The following is a 17,834-nucleotide window of genomic DNA, read 5'->3' on the forward strand; positions in this document are numbered from 1 at the left end:
CTACAAGCGGGGGGGGGAAAGGGTGGGCCCCGCCTCACGCTCCAACGCGGTTACGGCGCGAGGCCGACCCGGCCCCTTCCGGCGACAACATGGCGGCCGGCGTGGAGCTGGGCTTCGCGGCGGCGGTGGGACCGGCCGGCGCCTGGCGGCTGCGCAGCCCCTATTTCCCCAGCAAGGTCGGGGGGCGGCCGGCGTGGCTGGGGGAGATCGGGTTGCCGAGCTCGGCCGCTCTGCGCTGCGGCCGCTGCCAGCAGCCCCGCGCTTTCCTGCTCCAGCTGTACGCGCCCCTGCCCGAGCGCCCCGACGCTTTCCACCGCACCCTCTTCGTCTTCGCCTGCCGCGGCGCCGCCTGCTACCGCCTGGCCGGCCCGCGGGGGCCCCTCTGCGGTGAGGCGAGGCGGGGGTGGGGTGAGGAGAAGGAGGGGGGTGGGCGAGGGACGCGGCCCCGCTGACCGCCGCCTCTCGCCTGCAGTGTTCCGGAACCAGCTGCCGCGGCGGAACGACACCTACCCCGAGGAGCCGCCCCCCGAAGAGCCGCCGCCGGACCCCGCCGCCGCCGCCCTCCCCAGCCGGCTCCGCGGCGGCGCCGCTCTCTGCCGTGTCTGCGGTTGCCTGGGGCCCCGCGCCTGCGGGCGCTGCCGCCGCGCCGCCTACTGCGGGCCCGAGCACCAGGCGCTGGACTGGCGGCGGGGGCACCGGCGGTCCTGCGGGCAGCACGCCGCCGGAGGTGGGTCGGGAGCGGGGGAGACCGGGGGGAGACGCGTTGCCGGGTTGGCTGCCCTTGGCTCCGTCGCAGCTGAGGTGCGGTGGCACCCGCTTGGTGCTCGCCGAGAAACGCTGCCGTTGCAGAGGCGGCGGTCCTTTCGGCGTGCCCAGCTCGCTTGTTAGCGGGGTGAGGGCCTGCATAGGAGAGAAGAAGGAAGCTCCTGTCTTTTGCGGTGTTCTGTGTAATCCATCAGTACCATCAGTAATCCTTTCAGGTGCTTTTCTTAGGTGTTTTTTATTTCATGTGACATAAGAACGTGGGATCGTTGTTGTTCTGGAAGGCTAATAAATTTAAGGCCTCCTAATTTGGTCTCTTTCAAAGACCTCTTTCTGTCCGCCGTATATCATAAAAAGCTGAAAGGACGTAGACCAGTTTTTTCCCTTTGTAGGCTACTTTTAAGATGGCTTATTCATAAAATGTAAAGTCACATAAAATAGTGATGCCTTCACAGGATGTTGTCATGGCCAGTAGATGACAAGAGTGCTTTCCGTGAGTGTGCTATTTTAGAGATGCTTTTCTTCATCCGTCCCCTCTCTTGCTCTCTTGTCTCATTCATATGCTTGTTTGTTTGTTGGTTGTTAAAAGTGAAAAGTACAGATTATTTAAAGTATTTTTTTAGTATTTATTATTTAAAGTATTTTTTCTGTCTTCAGAAGTATCCTATTAATAATGGTGTGATGAAACTCAGTGTGTGTGATGTATCTCCCATCGTACATTGTAGGATGCTAGTCCCAAAAACTTTGACTGTAGGAAGTGGAAATAAGCAGAATGTTAAAAGTTGATTTGTGCAAATTGAGTTGTGGTCAGACATCTGAAATGTTTAATTGAAACAGTGAAAACCTGAAACACACTAGCATGTAGTTAATACCGTCATTACAGAAGGTATACTTGATCCGTTTGTGGAAACTTCGCCTACTCACAATATGCAAAGGAAAAATAAGAAAGAATGGTATGGCCTAAGGGCACCTGATGCACGCTTGACTTGTGTGTGTATGCTAGTCAGAATGAGATATGCACAGAGTTGTCAAACTGCAGGTTTTGGTTTTTAAAATGCAGGGGCTAGTGCTATTTAGTCTGTTTTCTATGTCTCGTATTTACAAAGATTCAGAGCAATGCATCACCTTTCATAGTTTTCTACTGTCTTTAATATAAATACCTCTTATATAAATCAGGTCTAGCAGCGATGGAAATTGCTCTTGCTTGTGCAATGTTTATGCCTTATTTTTGCTACGTAGTTTGCTGTGTAGCTTTTAGGGAGAAGGATGTGTAATACAAGATGACATTGTGAAACAGTATCTGTTTTCTTTTTTGTAGATGACTCGGCAGATACAATTCCAGAGCATAATGAATTCCTTTTTCCGGAATATGAAATTTTGATAGAACCTGAGGAACCAGAATTTCCTGCTGACAGCGGTGTAGGTCCCGATGATGAAGAAGGAGCTATAGATACATCAAAGGACTCAACAGAACAAGAGGAACTCAGAGCTACCAGCAGTGCAGGTAAGAAATAAGATGCTGTTTGTAATTCTTCCTAATGAAGCCCGTGTTACACCTTTAAAATATAAAATGCTGTGATTTTTAAGTGTTCGTTGTTAACTAGTGGTGACAAAAGGCTAAATCTGCAGTCATTTGTGCTTCAAGTTTTTTGTAGACGTCCCAAAATATAAATTGCTTTTAGGGGAGAGACTTATTAAGCCTCAGCCCCAGGAGCTGTTGAAGCAGATGTTGCTGCAGTGAGTGTAGGAGTTACACTGTGTACGTGTGTACTCCCCATAGGTAAGGAACAACTCCAGTGAGAAAAACGGGATCCTCAGCACCTGCTGCTGGATGCTGGTGGCATTGGGAGATTGAGTTAGATGGTCCTGGCTCAACTTGGTTCAATTTGTCTTAATTTACAGAAAATATGTAACAAATCTCCTTGTCTGTGCTAGAAGAAAATTGTTCTGAGGCTAATTTTAATTGACCTTGAATTAAGCAGTTGAAGTGCAGGTCATATCCTTCACCCCCCTCCCCCATTCACAATGTGTTTGCAGCTCACCATACCAGCTTTGCACATGCCCAGGGTAGACAGCTTGTGACAGGGGAAGGCTGTTGGCTTCCCAGCTGTGCCTTACTATGGTCTAAAACCGTCTCAAGACTGCTCAGTGCCCCATGTTCATGTGAACGTGGGAGTGTAACAGATGCACTCTTCAGTGCTAGAAACTGAAGTCAGGCATGTGCAGGGGTGGCCTTTTCCATGTCACATTCTGAAGGTTCAGCAGCCCCAGTGATCCCTGCTGGGAGCCACAGATTTTGGTAGATTAACTCCTTCCCTTTCCAGCATTCCACTATTGACACCTATGTTTAAAATGCAACAACTAAAACTAAATGGATCTGTCTGTGACTGAATCTTAATATGTCACAAAAAGAAGAAAAAAAAAGTCTTGGTGACTTATGCTGGGAATGATACTTGAGAGTAAAATGCACTTACAGGTGCAATACTGGTTTTAAATTTTGGCTGTCTTGCATTTGTCTGTAACCACAGTGTTTTTTTTGTTGTTTTTTTTTTTTTCCTCCTTGCTTAGGTGAAGCATTAGCATCCTTAGATGAAGAGACATTGGAAGCGATGGCAAAACATGAGACTGAAGAAGACAAGATCTTCCAAACATTTAAAGAGCGAGTAGCTGTCGAACCAGAGCAGGTCAGAAGATGGGGCAGCCTTAGAACTTACAGGTTCTGGCACAGCATTCTGCTGCGCCTGCAAAATATTTCACTGCCTTTTGTACCTACAGTTAGAAATGGGGATGCCTCCTCCTCCTCCACACACCTTAATCAACATACCCTAATCTTCCTTATGTGCAGAACTTGATTCATGCTGAAGTAAGAATTTAGCACTTGCTAACCTATCTTAAACACAAAATGGTAAGGATAGGAAGGCACAAGAGTGCTGAAGCTGAAGGGGGAGGACCTGCCATCCTGTGAAGTGGTTCTAACCAAAGGAAGTGGTGAACCATCGCTCTCTTCCCCAGCCTTTGGCCCTGGTGGCTTTCCTTCTCAGTGGAACCAAAACTGCAGAGAGGAGCTCTGTCACTGTCACCAGCTGCCTAGGGGGGGTGTGTTGGTTTGGGTTTTTTTAAGGCTGAAGAAATTAGTGATGACTTAAATATTTCAACTGTTTAAAACAGAAATCCCCCCCCCCCCATTTTCTGCTAACACAAGAGGATGAAAAAAGCCATGTTGTCAAACAAGAACATACTTCCTGGTTGTAGGATGGTTCAGAGGAAATCCATGAAAGTGGTGGAGGAAGAAGAAATTCTCTCCATGTTTTACCTGGTAGCTGAGGGGTTAAGGTGCACACCCAGAAAGGAGGAGACTTTTGAAAGTCTGTGCCCTCCTGTGCTTAGGGTAGGTGTGTCACCTCCCTCTCTGGCCACCACCACTGATCTGCCTAAGTGTCCTCCTGTTGATAGTGCCTGATGTGCTATATAAATATTTAGATAGTAACAGAACAACAAAGGATATAAATGTCTGAAAATACCTCCTTCTGGGATGTTAGGACAGTTCCCTTGCATTTAGATGCGGAACTGAAAACAGAAGGAGCTGGGTTGCATTCCTGACTTTTCTGTATACTTCTATGTGCTAATTATCAATCCAAGCTCTTCTTCCATCTCAAGACTATAAAATACATGACCTAGCATTTCTGGGTCCCTTAATTAGAGAAATACAAATCACTGCCGTTTATCTGTGGATCACTGAAAAAATGCTGTATGAATACTTGCATGATTGAAATAGTTAAGAAAACTTGTATAAAGAACCTCTTATTTAGAATACCGCATTTGCAACTGTTAGACTTTGCCATGGGTATTACTTAAAGGCACTGACCTTTTTCTGCACCATCTTACAGCTTTGTCTATGTCAGTAAATGCCACTTTTAGATCAAGTTGAAAAGACAGTCTTGAGAACTTAAACTTCTGCTCTATTTCAGATTATTAGATACTGCAGAGGAGGAGAAGGCCCAATCTGGGTATCAGGTGAAAATATTCCTGAAGAAAAAGATATCCCAGATTGTTCATGTGGTGCCAAAAGGATTTTTGAATTCCAGGTATGTAAATTCATCTAAAGATAATATAGGTAATGTAGCTCAGACTTAACAGGATCTAATATAGGTGTTGGCTTGTACTTAGAGCAAGGTAGTTAAAGTTGCTTCAAACTAACTATGCCAAATTGTAGAAAGCCCTTATTTACTATTGTAACTGCTTTTTCCTATAAGACTTCCACATACAGAAAACAGGTTCCCATCTGATAATTTGCACCATCCATAAAATGGTGCAGTTGTGAAAATGCAACCATCTCTTAAGTAATAGGAGTCTGGTATTGTGTATTTTTAAAAAAAAGTCTTCACTATGTGAATTGGAAATATGTGTAGCTGGCAGTATTCAGCCTTTGAATGCCAGAAGCATATGTATGGTGAATGCACTTAATGTCAGCAAAGGCAAAACAGTTATGAAGGTAATTTCAAATGGAACGAGGCTTACAAATCAGGCAATGCTTAGTCAGTAAAACTTCTATACATAAAGGAAGTGGGGCCATGCCTTTCATTCCCTGTGCATCTACTACACTGTTTCAGGAATTCCAGATTTATTTTACTTGAGCTGCTGTTTTACTTAGTAGCTATGACTGGGATTTTGGTGTAAGAGAACATAAATGAAGGCAGGACCCTTCTTTGGGGAGAGATGTGGGGAGAGGGTAGACAGCTGTGGCCTCTAAACCTTTGTTTTTCCTTGAAGATTATGCCACAGCTCCTGAACCACCTTCAGGTTGACAGCCTTGGAGAGAGCATTGACTGGGGGACACTGGTGGTGTACACTTGTGCTGACAACTGCGGTGAGGGAAATGAATATCCTGAAGAGTTCATATGGAAACAAGACTTCTCTGCAGGCTCTATTTAACTTCCGTCAAGTTCCTAAGTTGAGTCATCTAAATAGAACACTTGCTTTGTTTCAGTGCATTTCTGCACTTTGCAAACAGATAATTGAACTGAAGTCACTGATAACTGTATATTGTAACAGCAATAGGACCACTAAAAGTAGACCTTGACAGCCTCTCTCTTGTGCTGCACAGGAGCTTTTACTTCAACCTGGTAATGAAGCCAGATGCATTTGTTCAGTGAATTTAACTTCAAATCTCAGTTCTGAATGTTTAAATAAAGATGAAATATTTTTGGATTGGTGAAAGTATCTTTTGTGGGTGATGGAAGTTCAAGAACTTAAGATTGTTGTCTGTCAGGATTTTCTTTGCTACTCAAAAGTTAACATTAATTCACAGAGAAAAGCGGAGTACTGTAAGGTCAGAGGAGAGCCACAAGGATGATCCGAGGGCTGGAGCACCTCTCTTTTGAGGAGAGGCTGAAAGAGTTGCGGCTGTTCAGCCTGGAGAAGAGAAGGCTCCGAGGAGACCTTATTGCAGCCTTCCAGTACCTAAAGGGGGCCTACAGGAGAGCTGGGGAAGGACTTTTTACTAGGGCATGTAGCAAGAGGACGAGGGGGAATGGCTTTAAACTGGAAGAGGGCAGGTTCAGATTAAACATTAGGAAGAAGTTTTTCACTTTGAGGGTGGTAAGGCACTGGAACAGGTTGCCCAGAGAAGTTGGTGAGGCCCCATCCCTGGAGGTGTTTCAGGCCAGGCTGGACGGGGCTTTGAGCAACCTGGTCTAGTGGGAGGTGTCCCTGCCTATGGGAGGGGGGTTGGAACTCTGTGATCTTCAAGGTCTTTTCCAACCTAAACCATTCTATGATTCTATGATCACTTGTGTGCCATGCTCAGGAGGTGTACAGAAGTCATAGCTAAGACAAAGTTGCGTAGCCTTTCGCTGTGGAACTTAAATTCCTTTCTTTCTCAAAAGGTATATTGAATCTAACTTGGCCGCTGTTACATGTTCTGATTGAGTGGTTATTCAGGATCAAATGCACAAAAATTGTTTCATGTGACTTAAAACTATTAACTGAGTTAAACTATTTCTGCATGGGCCTGTTTGGTGCAGAAGCAGTGTAAACAAAGCCAGCCATACCTGAACGTGTTTGTCCTGTTACTGCCTGTAGCAGAAGATTTTTCAAGCTGAGTTGTACCTTCAGTCTGCCGTCTCTGGTGAGGTTTAAAAATAAGTGCCCTCTGCAGGGATTGTTCTGCTATTTGACTACCATATAGCTGAAGCAAGAGAAAAGTGAAGCCATAATGCTGAATTTACTGTGGTAGTTGCCTAACTTCTGCAAACATAGCTATAGCCACAGGAGTAAAAGATAAGGCGCTTTTTTGGTGTGTGTGTCTCAGTATAGAATTTACTTGTTACATATTCCCTTATCCTGCTCAAACCATTCATGTCTCCTTACCAGTGATGCCGAAAGTGATTTTATGAAAACCCTAGGCCCACTGTTGTGGTTTTTGGTATTAATTTAGATGTTGGAAGTATTCAAATGAGCAGGCAGGGAATGCTTTACGCATAAGCTATTTGGTCACCACAGAACTTAATTTCTAAAAGGGGAGTTTTAAGCACTGGTATACGTCATGGAACAGCAAACAGTATCTTAAGTCACTATAATACAGCTTGGCTGATTTTACTGAAAACCATCCCAGAGTTACTTAAGGCTCCAAGTTTTCCTGCAGAGTTAAGTTTTGCAGGTAAGTTGGTAATAGCTCAGGGTCCTGCAAAAACACAGGCAGTCATACAGTTATATTCAAGAGCACTCAGGAACATTCATTAGCTCACAGCACAGAGTGGTGTGGCACTGAAGGTGATGGAGTATTTGGGCATCTTGAACTTACCCTAGCAAAGTTATATTATTTAATAGCAGCTTTCTGATAAAATCCATTAAAGCACCTGGAGAAACACCAGTGAACGCCACTATGAGGGGAGTAGAGAAGACCAAGGATTATAAGGTCACTCAGGATTTGGAAACAGAGCGGTAGCAAAGCCAGCCAGAACTTCATTTTGTCTGGAATGAAACACTACCTTAATAAATAAAGAGACCAGGGTTACATTTGGGTTAGATAAAAGCTATTTGAAAGAATGTGCAAGTCATAGAAAGGAGGTTACTATTACTGGAAATTTACTGGAAGGAAAAAAAGTTTATTTTTAGTTCTCAGCCCATTAAGCTTCAAGCACAGTTTCAGAGGGAAGACTATGTACATACTGACTCTAGTCGGAAGGGCTTTGACATTTTACAGGAACACTACTATAGTGAGACTGTCATAGTTGGCAAAATACAAAAAGTAGTAATTTGAAGAAATTTTAGAAGCTAAGCAGGGATCTTTTGTTCCAATTCAATCAAGTGTAGCTATTTAAGATGCATAAGTCCCATCTGTTGAACATAAGGCAACACATACTTGAACACAAACTTCTTTAACCAGTCATCTCTTTTGCTTTAACATACTAGAAATACTCAAGCTAGATGTTGCCAAGGATATGACTGCTGGTAAGCAAACCAGAGCATTGTTAAGATTCTGCCAAAATGACAAGTCACTTACAGTAGTGCATGTGCTATTGAAAAATCCAGATTAAATTTAAAATTAAAAAAAAAAGTTTTCAATGTATTTCACTCTACCAGCTGGGTAATTTTATAATTCATTAAGACAGTTCCTGTAATTGTATAAACAGGGTTTATTGTACATGTGGAGCTGAGGGAGGAAAGAGAAGGAAGGTATATATTATATATATATATGTACAGTGAGCCATTTTCATTAATAAATTTATTCTGTCTTGCTTAATACTGGAAAGAGGGAATGTGTCTGGCACCAAAGAAATTTAAAATTGAAAAAATTTAAAAGCTCATGTTCTGAAAATTATAAAAACCGTGGTCTTATGGAAGGAAGTTAAAACATATATACATGGCAATTTAAGTGGTTTATACACTGAGTGACACAGTTGCATTTGTCTTTTAAACCAATTTATGGATTTTCTATTAAAAGAACTGGCATTAAAACTATTTAAAAGCTAGAATATAAATAAAACTTGGAGGGACTGCTCCAGGAACAGCCCAGTAAAGCAACTCACAGTAACTCAGTAGACATAATCAAGAATACAATTCCCCTTGAGCATCAGGGAAGTAGGCACTAACTGGGAAATAGTCCAAGTCCTGTTGGTGCAGTTTCACTGGAAGTCCATCTCTTGTTACTGCTGTGCCATACACAATACCTTTTAAAATATACCCCTGATTTCTCTGAAAGCTGTAGACACTGTTACGTTGTCTTTCTGAATCCCTTTAAAATAGGATAGATGTTTTCAAATGCTTCATAGATTTCTGCTCGTACTTTAGCACCTAGAAAAAGGGAGGGAATTAAGTTAGTTTGTACCTTTCACCAAATACTTAATTTTAGCTTTTAGAATGTTTATTTGAATGCGACTCTATATAAAACCTATGCATAGCCATAAATCCCTATTTTTACCATCTCTTTTTCTTTTTTTAATACACCTTTCATACAGAGCATATGTTACCAACCTTCTCACTGTTTATTCTGATAACTGGTAAAACTTTCATTAGCATTTTCATGCTTATGGTATACTTCAAATGGGATTTTTCTATACATAATTTCTGCAGGAGTCCCAACTACAAAGCACGGCCTGCAGGATGTTTCTGCAGAAAGGCCTAACTGGTGGAGTTTCTTCTGAGAGCATGAACATCTAGGGAGCAAGGTCTGCCAATGGAGACCGCTGCAGGGGCCCACCACTTGCCACACTGCAGGAACATGCTCCTTCTTTTGTCTGTGACTCTTGTGGTTTTTTTTCTCCATAGTAAGACTCAGCATGAGGGTAAAAGGCAAGGGTTCAGGTGGAGTGCCTGAGGTTGAGGAGGTCCTAGAGCTCAGGTATCTCCCCTTCTTTGGCTGCTGTATCAAAGGAGAATGGCAGCAGCCTCCAGCCAAGCTGCCAAAGAACAGTTAGCTCAGTCACACATACCCAGCACACAGAAACAGACCTTCGGACCTTGACAGAAACATTACCTGTGCTCTTACGGCTTTTTGGGCACCTGCATACTTGATTAGCATTCATGATCATTGCTTAGATGGATTTAACCAAATACATGGTTTGCTTTGTGTGTTCTCATCCCCAGAAGACTGTACTATCTGTTCTTTCTCAGTACTGCCTTCGCTAAAGGAAAGTATGTCGCAGATTACATACGTCTGGTCTCATTGTGTGTTCTCTGTAACGCAGTCTAAATCTAACATATGGAATAAGATACTGTCTTCACTTACCAGTTAAAACCACTTTTCCAGAAACAAAAATAAGCAGAACAATTCTTGGCTTGATCATTCTGTAGATTAAGCCAGGAAACAACTCTGGCTCGTAGCTGCAAGAGAAGAGAGTGACAGTGTTTAAACACGCTTGCAGACCCACGTTCCAGTCCTTCGTCTGCAGGACAGCAGCAATGGGCAGAGCAGATGTTTCTTCACTGAAACTTGGAGAGAGTAGCAGGGAAGATCACTTTGATGGGTTCAAATTAGGCAACCTCAGCTACACCCGAGGCAGAGCAGCGATGGGAACAAAGATGCAGGTTTCCCTCTGGTGCAAGGGAATAATCTAAACAAATGTAACTCTCTAAGCTAGTCAATATGCAGGAAGAATGAAACATAAGCCTTTTTTTTACCTGCTGAACTGCTGGTGTGTGAGTACCAATCCTTCTAATCTGATGGGAAATTTCACATCACAGCTGCCCACCATGTTCTGAATTTTAAAATCCAAAAATTTTGCAGGAAAACCCAGTTTCTGAACAACTCTTGCATACTTTCTTGCTGCCAGTCTGGATTGCTCCTCACTGAAGTGAGAAAAGGATATCCATATTATTTCCTCAGTTAAGTATTACTCAAAGCAAATAGCACTAAACCACAAATTTTAAGTGGCAAAAAAATGTCTGTGTTGAGGGGGAGGGAAAGATCACACAAAATTTTTACATCCAAAATTAACAACTAGCACTGGTTTTCATGCTATTTTTTGTACTAGGATTCTGAACACCATTAAAGTTGTACTCAGTGTTCATGAGGCAGGAAACAGTACATTATAACTCCATGTATTTCACACTCTTAAAATATCAACCCGAGTCCCTCTAATGAGACATGAAAACTATTTCTTAAGTTTTCAGTGTAGAACTTTGAACTATTACTGCTAGAAAAATGCATATTTCTATGAAAATTTGCACACTGCCAAAATCCTCTGCTTGATTCAGCTCAGGCATTCAAACCTAGGTTTAACACAACTGCACAGCCTTACACACTGCTGCAGAACTCAGTTTGCTTCAGTTCTGTAAACAGCTAAGGTCGTGGTTGCTCCTAGCGCAGAGTAAGACAAATTGAACTGCAAGCATCACCAGGCAGAAAAAGCAGTCCCTGTACAGCTCTATTCATTCATCTCTGCTCTTTATCTTATTCCTTCTGGATTCCTAACGGACTTCTTCAGAGCAGAATTTCTCTCCTGCCCACTGGAGTTAAGCTTTAGTTTTTGATTCTTATGCTTCAATTATGATGTTAAGAACAGATCAGACTACAGGGACCAAAGACTTGGAGCTCTTGACCTATGATGAATGAAATTATTCAACTATAAAAGCACTCTTCCTCTGCCACCACCCCACAGTTTAAGCAGTTCCAGTCCATAGTCATTGAAATTTTTTCATTATTAGAAAAAAATAGATAACTGCAAAACCAAAAAAGTGAATATAGTAACCTCTGCAAACCAGTTTATCAGACTGTATGAAAGAGCTTCAGAAACAGAACTACCATTTCCTCTTTTGTAGGGAAGTCCTTTCAGTCATGAAAGGACATTTTGTGTAGAAGCGTATATTAGTCTATTAGAAATCATCGGGAAGCAAGCTTAGTTGTACCTGTACAACTTTGTTGTATATATACAAATACTGTATACAAATAATAGCACTTCTAAAGCATCATGGTACAAGAGAAAAGACAGCCTAAATTAGTTTGCTTGTAATGCGCAAACATACCTTTTTGCTCCCGTGCACACCATTTTTCCAGAGCTGAATATAAGCGCGGTAGTACGTGGTTCTCTTATTCTCATAATAACAGCAGCAAAACGCTAAAATGTGAACATTGAGACTATTAGCGATATCTTGCTGTAATCAATACATTAAAACCAAATTTGCATAATCTAAGGAGCAATTTACACTGTACTGCAAAGAAATACTAAGTTCAAACATACGTATGTGATCACTCAAAATTTACTTGAAATGCTTAAATCATTAGTAGCTTCAAACACACTGAAAGGTAGTCAGGCAGACAGGATATTTCCCATCACGTTCCGATTTTACTAAGCTCATCTCTCATTGCTGTATATGCAACATATAAATAATGCTAACATTTGTAACAGAGCATCTTAAAAATAAATTAAAAAAAAAATTTCCTCCATGTCTTGAAATTTAATCTCTTTTAAGCAGGATGGAAGACTATCTATCTGCAAATATGTTATCACCTGTTTTGTTTCTGTGTCTTAAAAAATTGGACTGTGTTAGAATATCAGCAAACAGAACAGCTGGAGATCAAAGTTCTGTGTAAACAGAAGTCACCTCAACTACCATTGTAGAACACAGCAGCCTGCTTAGCTCTAGCTTTTTATTCTACGTACTGTAACATCTCTGCCTTCATTTCCAAATATTCATAAACTCTTTGAAGCAAGAGATACTGGAAACTGATGTAGGCATACACCCCCCCCCCCCCCCCCCCCCCCCACACACACACACAAACCCCTGTTTGCCCGTTATATTTAACTTGGACCAGCTCTCCATGCAGTCCCATAAACTGTTCTGCTGACATAACCAAGGCAGTAGCATGGGTTACCTAACAGCACATTTCTCAAACTGTGGCTTCAATAATACAACACCTTTCTTTGATAGATGAATGCACTGACTAAAAGTCAGGAGTGTGTTACATAACCCTTTTTCTCTCCACTGGGGAAATTGTTTGCTTGTAATTTTGTATTGATTTTTCTAGCCTACAAGTTTTACACAGCCACCTACCCCTACCTTAAGAGTTACCATGGCATGCTCAAATTTTTGCTGCACTAATATCTTACTCACATGCAATTATGTAACAGCATCACTGATATAAACTTACAGTAACACTTATTTATCACATATACCTGTGTATGTACTTTAATCTTTGAAAGCCAAGTTCAGGTAAACTGCAGCAAAATCCCAAATACTAAAACAAACAAAAAACTCCACACCCCAGGAAAACTGAAGCCTTTCCAAGGCAAGTCAATTCAACTACACAACATCTAAACTTTTGTTAGAAATAGCGTCCAACTACTGTGGTTGCAAAGATAACATTTTGAAGAAGAGCCACCCGAAAGAAAAATGAAGCGACACAATTTTCTTGATTCAGTGCTCCAGGTCCTCTGCTGTTGTTCAAAGTTTCCCGAGCTAAAAAAGTCCCCTGGTTTAACAGACTGCTATTTAGAAGCAGCGGGCAACTTAGAAGTCAACATGCAAAAAAATCAATTTCATCTTGCTGTTCCACCAAACCTAGCTGTCGGGAGCAAGGAGATGGCAGGAGCACTGAGAGACAACATGAAGGAGCAGAGCTCAGAGGGGAAAGCAAGACTGTAAAAAAATGAGTGACAGTACTGCAACCACAAGAATTCCAGGGGAGCAGCCAGGTGGAGGAAGCCACGGCGTATACAGAACAACTGTGGCTCTGGCAGGAGCCCAGGAGTTGAATTATTCCTTCCCTTCTCCTTGTTGGAAGACAGGGAACAAGACTTCATCATCAGACATTTCACAGTAATATGTAAAAGGAACTTTCTGAGCACTACCAACAAACACACGTATATAAGTAGTAGCAGAGGCCAGCTCCACAACAAAAATCTTGGCCAGTGTATTACACCGTTGGTTAGATTCTTCCTAAATATGCCATGTTCTTTCTGAATCTACCAAATTACAACCTAGTGTAAAACAAAGCTACATCAGTATAAAAATGCTTTTTACTAATTTGACAGAATGTTCTGAGTTTATTAAAGATTTCTTTTTTAATAACAGGATAAAACTGCATCTATAGCAGGAAGGTTTTCCATCTATTGCAGCAAACTCCACCCACAACCTGTACCTTTGACATATCTGTTATAGGATGAACTCTTAATACATTTCTCTTACCTTGGGATTATATTCAGCATTTCGGGCACGAAGCGCAATAGTTTTTAGGTCAAGTTTGCAACCAAGATTCACCGTGGACACAATATTCCTGAAGACAGTTCAGAGAAATACATTAAAAAGACAATTCATGTGTCTTCGTCATTTTTAACCAAGCTTGATTAATTTTTTTTTTTAATTTGTTCCTCCAAGTGAGTTTGAATGACATCTTTCCTCCTGACAGGAGCACTGAGCAGTGTTTTGGCTCAGGAACCTCCTTTTGTAGCGCAGTAGCTCCTAAGGCCTGATTGCTGATTCCACCTTATCTGCCAGCTATTATGAAAAGTGTCTCATGAGAAGAATATCTATTTCAGTTTGGCAGGAGAAATTATTGATGCTGAGAGCCCCCACCGCAACCAGGGAAGCTCCTGGAAACAGGAGAAAATGAAGTAGCAATAGTAGCATCTGAAATTTTAATTGGCATGCCCTTCAAGGAGGAAGAAGAGGTGCAGGACTAAGTGGTAATGACCCAAGAGGTAAACTCACTGCCAGGCAATAGGACAGCAGGTCCCTAGAAAATTTAAGAGAAGTTCCTAGATGCAAAATTTCCTTAGAAACTTGCTTTCTGGGAAAACCCTGAAATCTAAAGGTCCTCAATGGGGAAAAAAAAGAAATATGAGGAGCTACTCCTTCAGTCCAAAATTCATGTTATCAACAATTTCTCTTTGAGCCTTCCATAAAGTGCTGTAAAAGTCTCTTTAAAACTAAAGTTCAGTGAAAATACCTTCATATCTAAAACTAGAACTAGTTCTATTTTTTTTCCCTTATTACAAACTCGGCTGTAGCCATGAGCTAGAAAAGGGAACATGGACTATTAAATATAACCCAGCTCTAGCTCCTAGACTAGCAACTAGTTTCTTCCCCTCTACCCTTCTAATTCCTTTTCAGCTGTGATAGTTCCTGTATTCTGCTTTAGTATCTTACTGACAAAGTTAGGTCCACAGTGAAGTGGAGCTATTTGCTTTTCTGTGAACAAGTCACAAGTATTCAGTAAATTATGAATGAGAGTGTGTTTCCAGGTATACACATTTTGAAATACCACATTATCAACCCAGACTACTTCATAGCTAAAGCATGAACTCCCAAAATGCAGAGAGTTAATAATTACAATGGTGCTAAATGAAGATATATATAACATTCTCCAGTGGTATGCTTAAAAGATATATGGTTGACGTATCACTAAGAAACTGTTTGTATTACTAAACCATTTAGTAATGAAGCTAAGCTAAAAATAAAAGCAAAAATTACTCATATTGCTAGGGGAAACCCATAAATCATGGCCTCCCTTCCCACCAAAATGCAGTACCCAATTCCTGATGCAGCTTCGGTCCTAAGTCTTTAAAGGGCTACCTGAGAAAGGACATGCTGCACTAACACACAGAACACTCACTGCAGCTGTGGCACTATGCCAGAGCTCTCGGATGCCGGTGTTGCAGGTGTTATCGGAGTCATGGGAGTCATTGGAGAGGGGTACAGAGGTGTGGTTCCCGGTAAAGGGGCTGTGGTAAAAGTCTGTAAGTGGAAGAGCTGGGGAGTTTGACCAGATGTTCCCTGTGTCGCTTGCTGTGATGTAGATTGCTGTGCTGCTTGTTGCTGCTGCTGCTGCTGCCGCTGCTGTTCCTCTAGGATAGACAGACTGTTGGTGCTCTGGACAGGCTGTGGTGTCAGTCCTGTGCCATATGGCATCATCGGGCTAAAAATTGGAATTCCTGGAGTCATTGCACCCTACAGAAGAAAGCATGAAACAGAAATCACAGATCCTGTTGACTCCGTTTTATTTATAAGACAAACAAAGTTTTCAGGAGGAGTCTAAAAATAAATCAAAGTAAGTTTATCATATCAAACCTGAGGCACATAGCAGTAACTTGCTAAAAACAGAAAGCCCTTGGAAATGCAGTTCTTCTATAGAATAAAATATTACCTCTAGGGATCTGTCAGTTCTAGCATTGTTCATCTCCAGCCAGTGATGCTGACACACTTCTCACACTACCTTGCCAGCATGTCTTAACTTTGACCCACAATTTAACTTGCAATTGGACAAAGACTGTGCCCATCGTACCAAATGCATTCACAGCAGTGACAGTCCACTATGTATGTTAGTTTAAAGGGCAACCACCAAAATTAATTTAATATTTCCAGCTTGTCAGTCATGCTTCAACTTAAAGGAACCCCATATACCTGCATGTTTCTTATACCTCTGGATATACAAATTGATGGTTTTAAAATTCTGCTTTATATTAGTATTATTCTATAGCTAGCAGAATTTTTCTGATCTGCAAACAAAAACTTGAAGTTACACACAAGAAACAGAAAAAACTTTCACAAAGAAATTCAGATCACAATTGCATATTAAATTACTTAGTTTTACCTGGGGGGAGGCTAAGCCTTGAGCATAGGGTGGCAAGCTGTTGTTCTGATCCATGATTCCAGTTATTTCTTTGGTGAGGCGAGAAGTATTTCCTTCAATTTATTTAAATTAACTTCAAATCCTAGAGGGTTTTTAACCCTTTAAAACATTCCAGCAAAGTAGCTTTTTAAGCCAAGCTGAAAGCGTTAGGAAGACATCAGCTCCAGAGAAATGTGTGTTATAAGTCTAAAATATTAATCAAAGCCTGAAAAGAGAAAACGTATTATCTTGAGAATAATATCTAAACACAAAACCAAAAGCAAACCTATCAGCTGCTGAGTCAGATAAGAGACACCCACGTACAAATACATACAAGAATATTCACACACACATGCACAATCCATAAAAATAACCTCTTTCAGGCACGCTTTATAGAACCTCTGCAATGTGCTTCTGCTGAAGTCCCTGGCAGGTAACCTGACTCACACGAGCAGGCCTCCATCTAACCAAACCCTCCTGCACATATAACTCAAGCTGTTAATGCTCATTCTATTCCAAGCTTTGCTTTAGCTGGAAAAACACCGATTTTTTTTTTAGAATTGAATTCCACTGACTACTAACTGACAAGCTTACCAACACATTGCTTAAAAGTCTCTTTCTAGCAATTTTAAGGCTTGGGCTTCCAAAACTATTTTTTCTTCTATGGGAAAAAAAAAAGCATTGCTGGTCAAATCAGTACTAAGAAACACCCTTCCATCCATCTCCATAAAATAAAGCACTAACACATTTCAAACAGCAATGACAGGCACTTTATGAGAAAAAAAAGAAACACATGAAAGCCAATTTCACGAGCACAAGTGAAATGTATGCATGATTATTTTTTTTTTTGTAACCATACCTCTTTTGCTGTGTTGTTTATTTCCATAACACAAGTGGAGAATTTAAACATTACATCTTGATATCCAATATTTTTCCATTAAATTATAGCTTTCTTAAGTAGATACCTATTGCCCAGAAACACTCAAGGTCATTTTTAGGCCAGAGGGAGACCACCTCAAAATTTGAAGAAAGCCTATTCAGCCTTTTTTTTCAGCCTTTTTTTTTTTTTTTTTTGTTAAGGTATGAGAACATTAATATTTACACTGCAGCTGAAAAGGCATGCTTTTTCCCTCTGTGACCATAAGATAATATCTTTACCCTCACCGAAGGTATCAAACTGGATGCAACCTGGAGATGGGGATACATTAGAAGCCCAACCATTACCCCAGAAGAAACAAATTCAACTCCTGGACAGCCCAGCTGGTTAGTAAGAAGTCTAGATACCGGGTGTGCCAGAACCTGAAGTTCGGACACCACCTACGCAGAGGTCCATCTTGCAACCATCTAACCGTGGCTTGCTCCTACCTCCACTACAAACGTCGGGCAACGTTTTTGTCGGGGGAAGAGAGGCAAGAGACACCCCGGAGAAGGCCCCGACCCCCCTTTCAGGATCTCTCCCCGAACACGCCGCAGCCCTTCGCAAAGAGCCAGTTTGGGCATGAGGCAGACCGCCCCCCTCCCC

The 17,834-nt window shown here is 41.7% G+C and overlaps 2 protein-coding genes across 2 annotated transcripts; one reads left to right on the forward strand and one right to left on the reverse strand.

Annotated features, from left to right (window-relative positions):
- Positions 1-89: 89 nt before the first annotated feature.
- Positions 90-5,976, forward strand: PDCD2 (programmed cell death 2; the record flags this gene model as incomplete). Its single annotated transcript, XM_082480653.1, has 6 exons — positions 90-387; positions 473-727; positions 2,081-2,266; positions 3,331-3,446; positions 4,731-4,847; positions 5,533-5,976. 6 exons carry the CDS (start codon positions 90-92, stop codon positions 5,692-5,694), a joined length of 1,134 nt encoding a protein of 377 aa, XP_082336779.1. The 3' UTR covers positions 5,695-5,976.
- A 2,425-nt stretch (positions 5,977-8,401) lies between these two features.
- On the reverse strand, positions 8,402-16,503 carry TBP (TATA-box binding protein). The gene is made up of 7 exons (XM_082480656.1): positions 16,295-16,503; positions 15,317-15,651; positions 13,891-13,978; positions 11,728-11,819; positions 10,384-10,551; positions 9,992-10,086; positions 8,402-9,057 (listed from the first exon to the last, which is right to left on the reverse strand). The coding sequence occupies exons 1-7, from the start codon at positions 16,346-16,348 to the stop codon at positions 8,978-8,980; spliced, it is 912 nt and encodes a 303-aa protein (XP_082336782.1). The 5' UTR covers positions 16,349-16,503; the 3' UTR covers positions 8,402-8,977.
- Between the last annotated feature and the right edge of the window lie 1,331 nt (positions 16,504-17,834).

Source organism: Vanellus vanellus (assembly GCF_965231255.1).
Source record: "Vanellus vanellus genome assembly, chromosome: 3".
Classification (NCBI taxonomy): Eukaryota; Metazoa; Chordata; class Aves; order Charadriiformes; family Charadriidae; genus Vanellus; species Vanellus vanellus.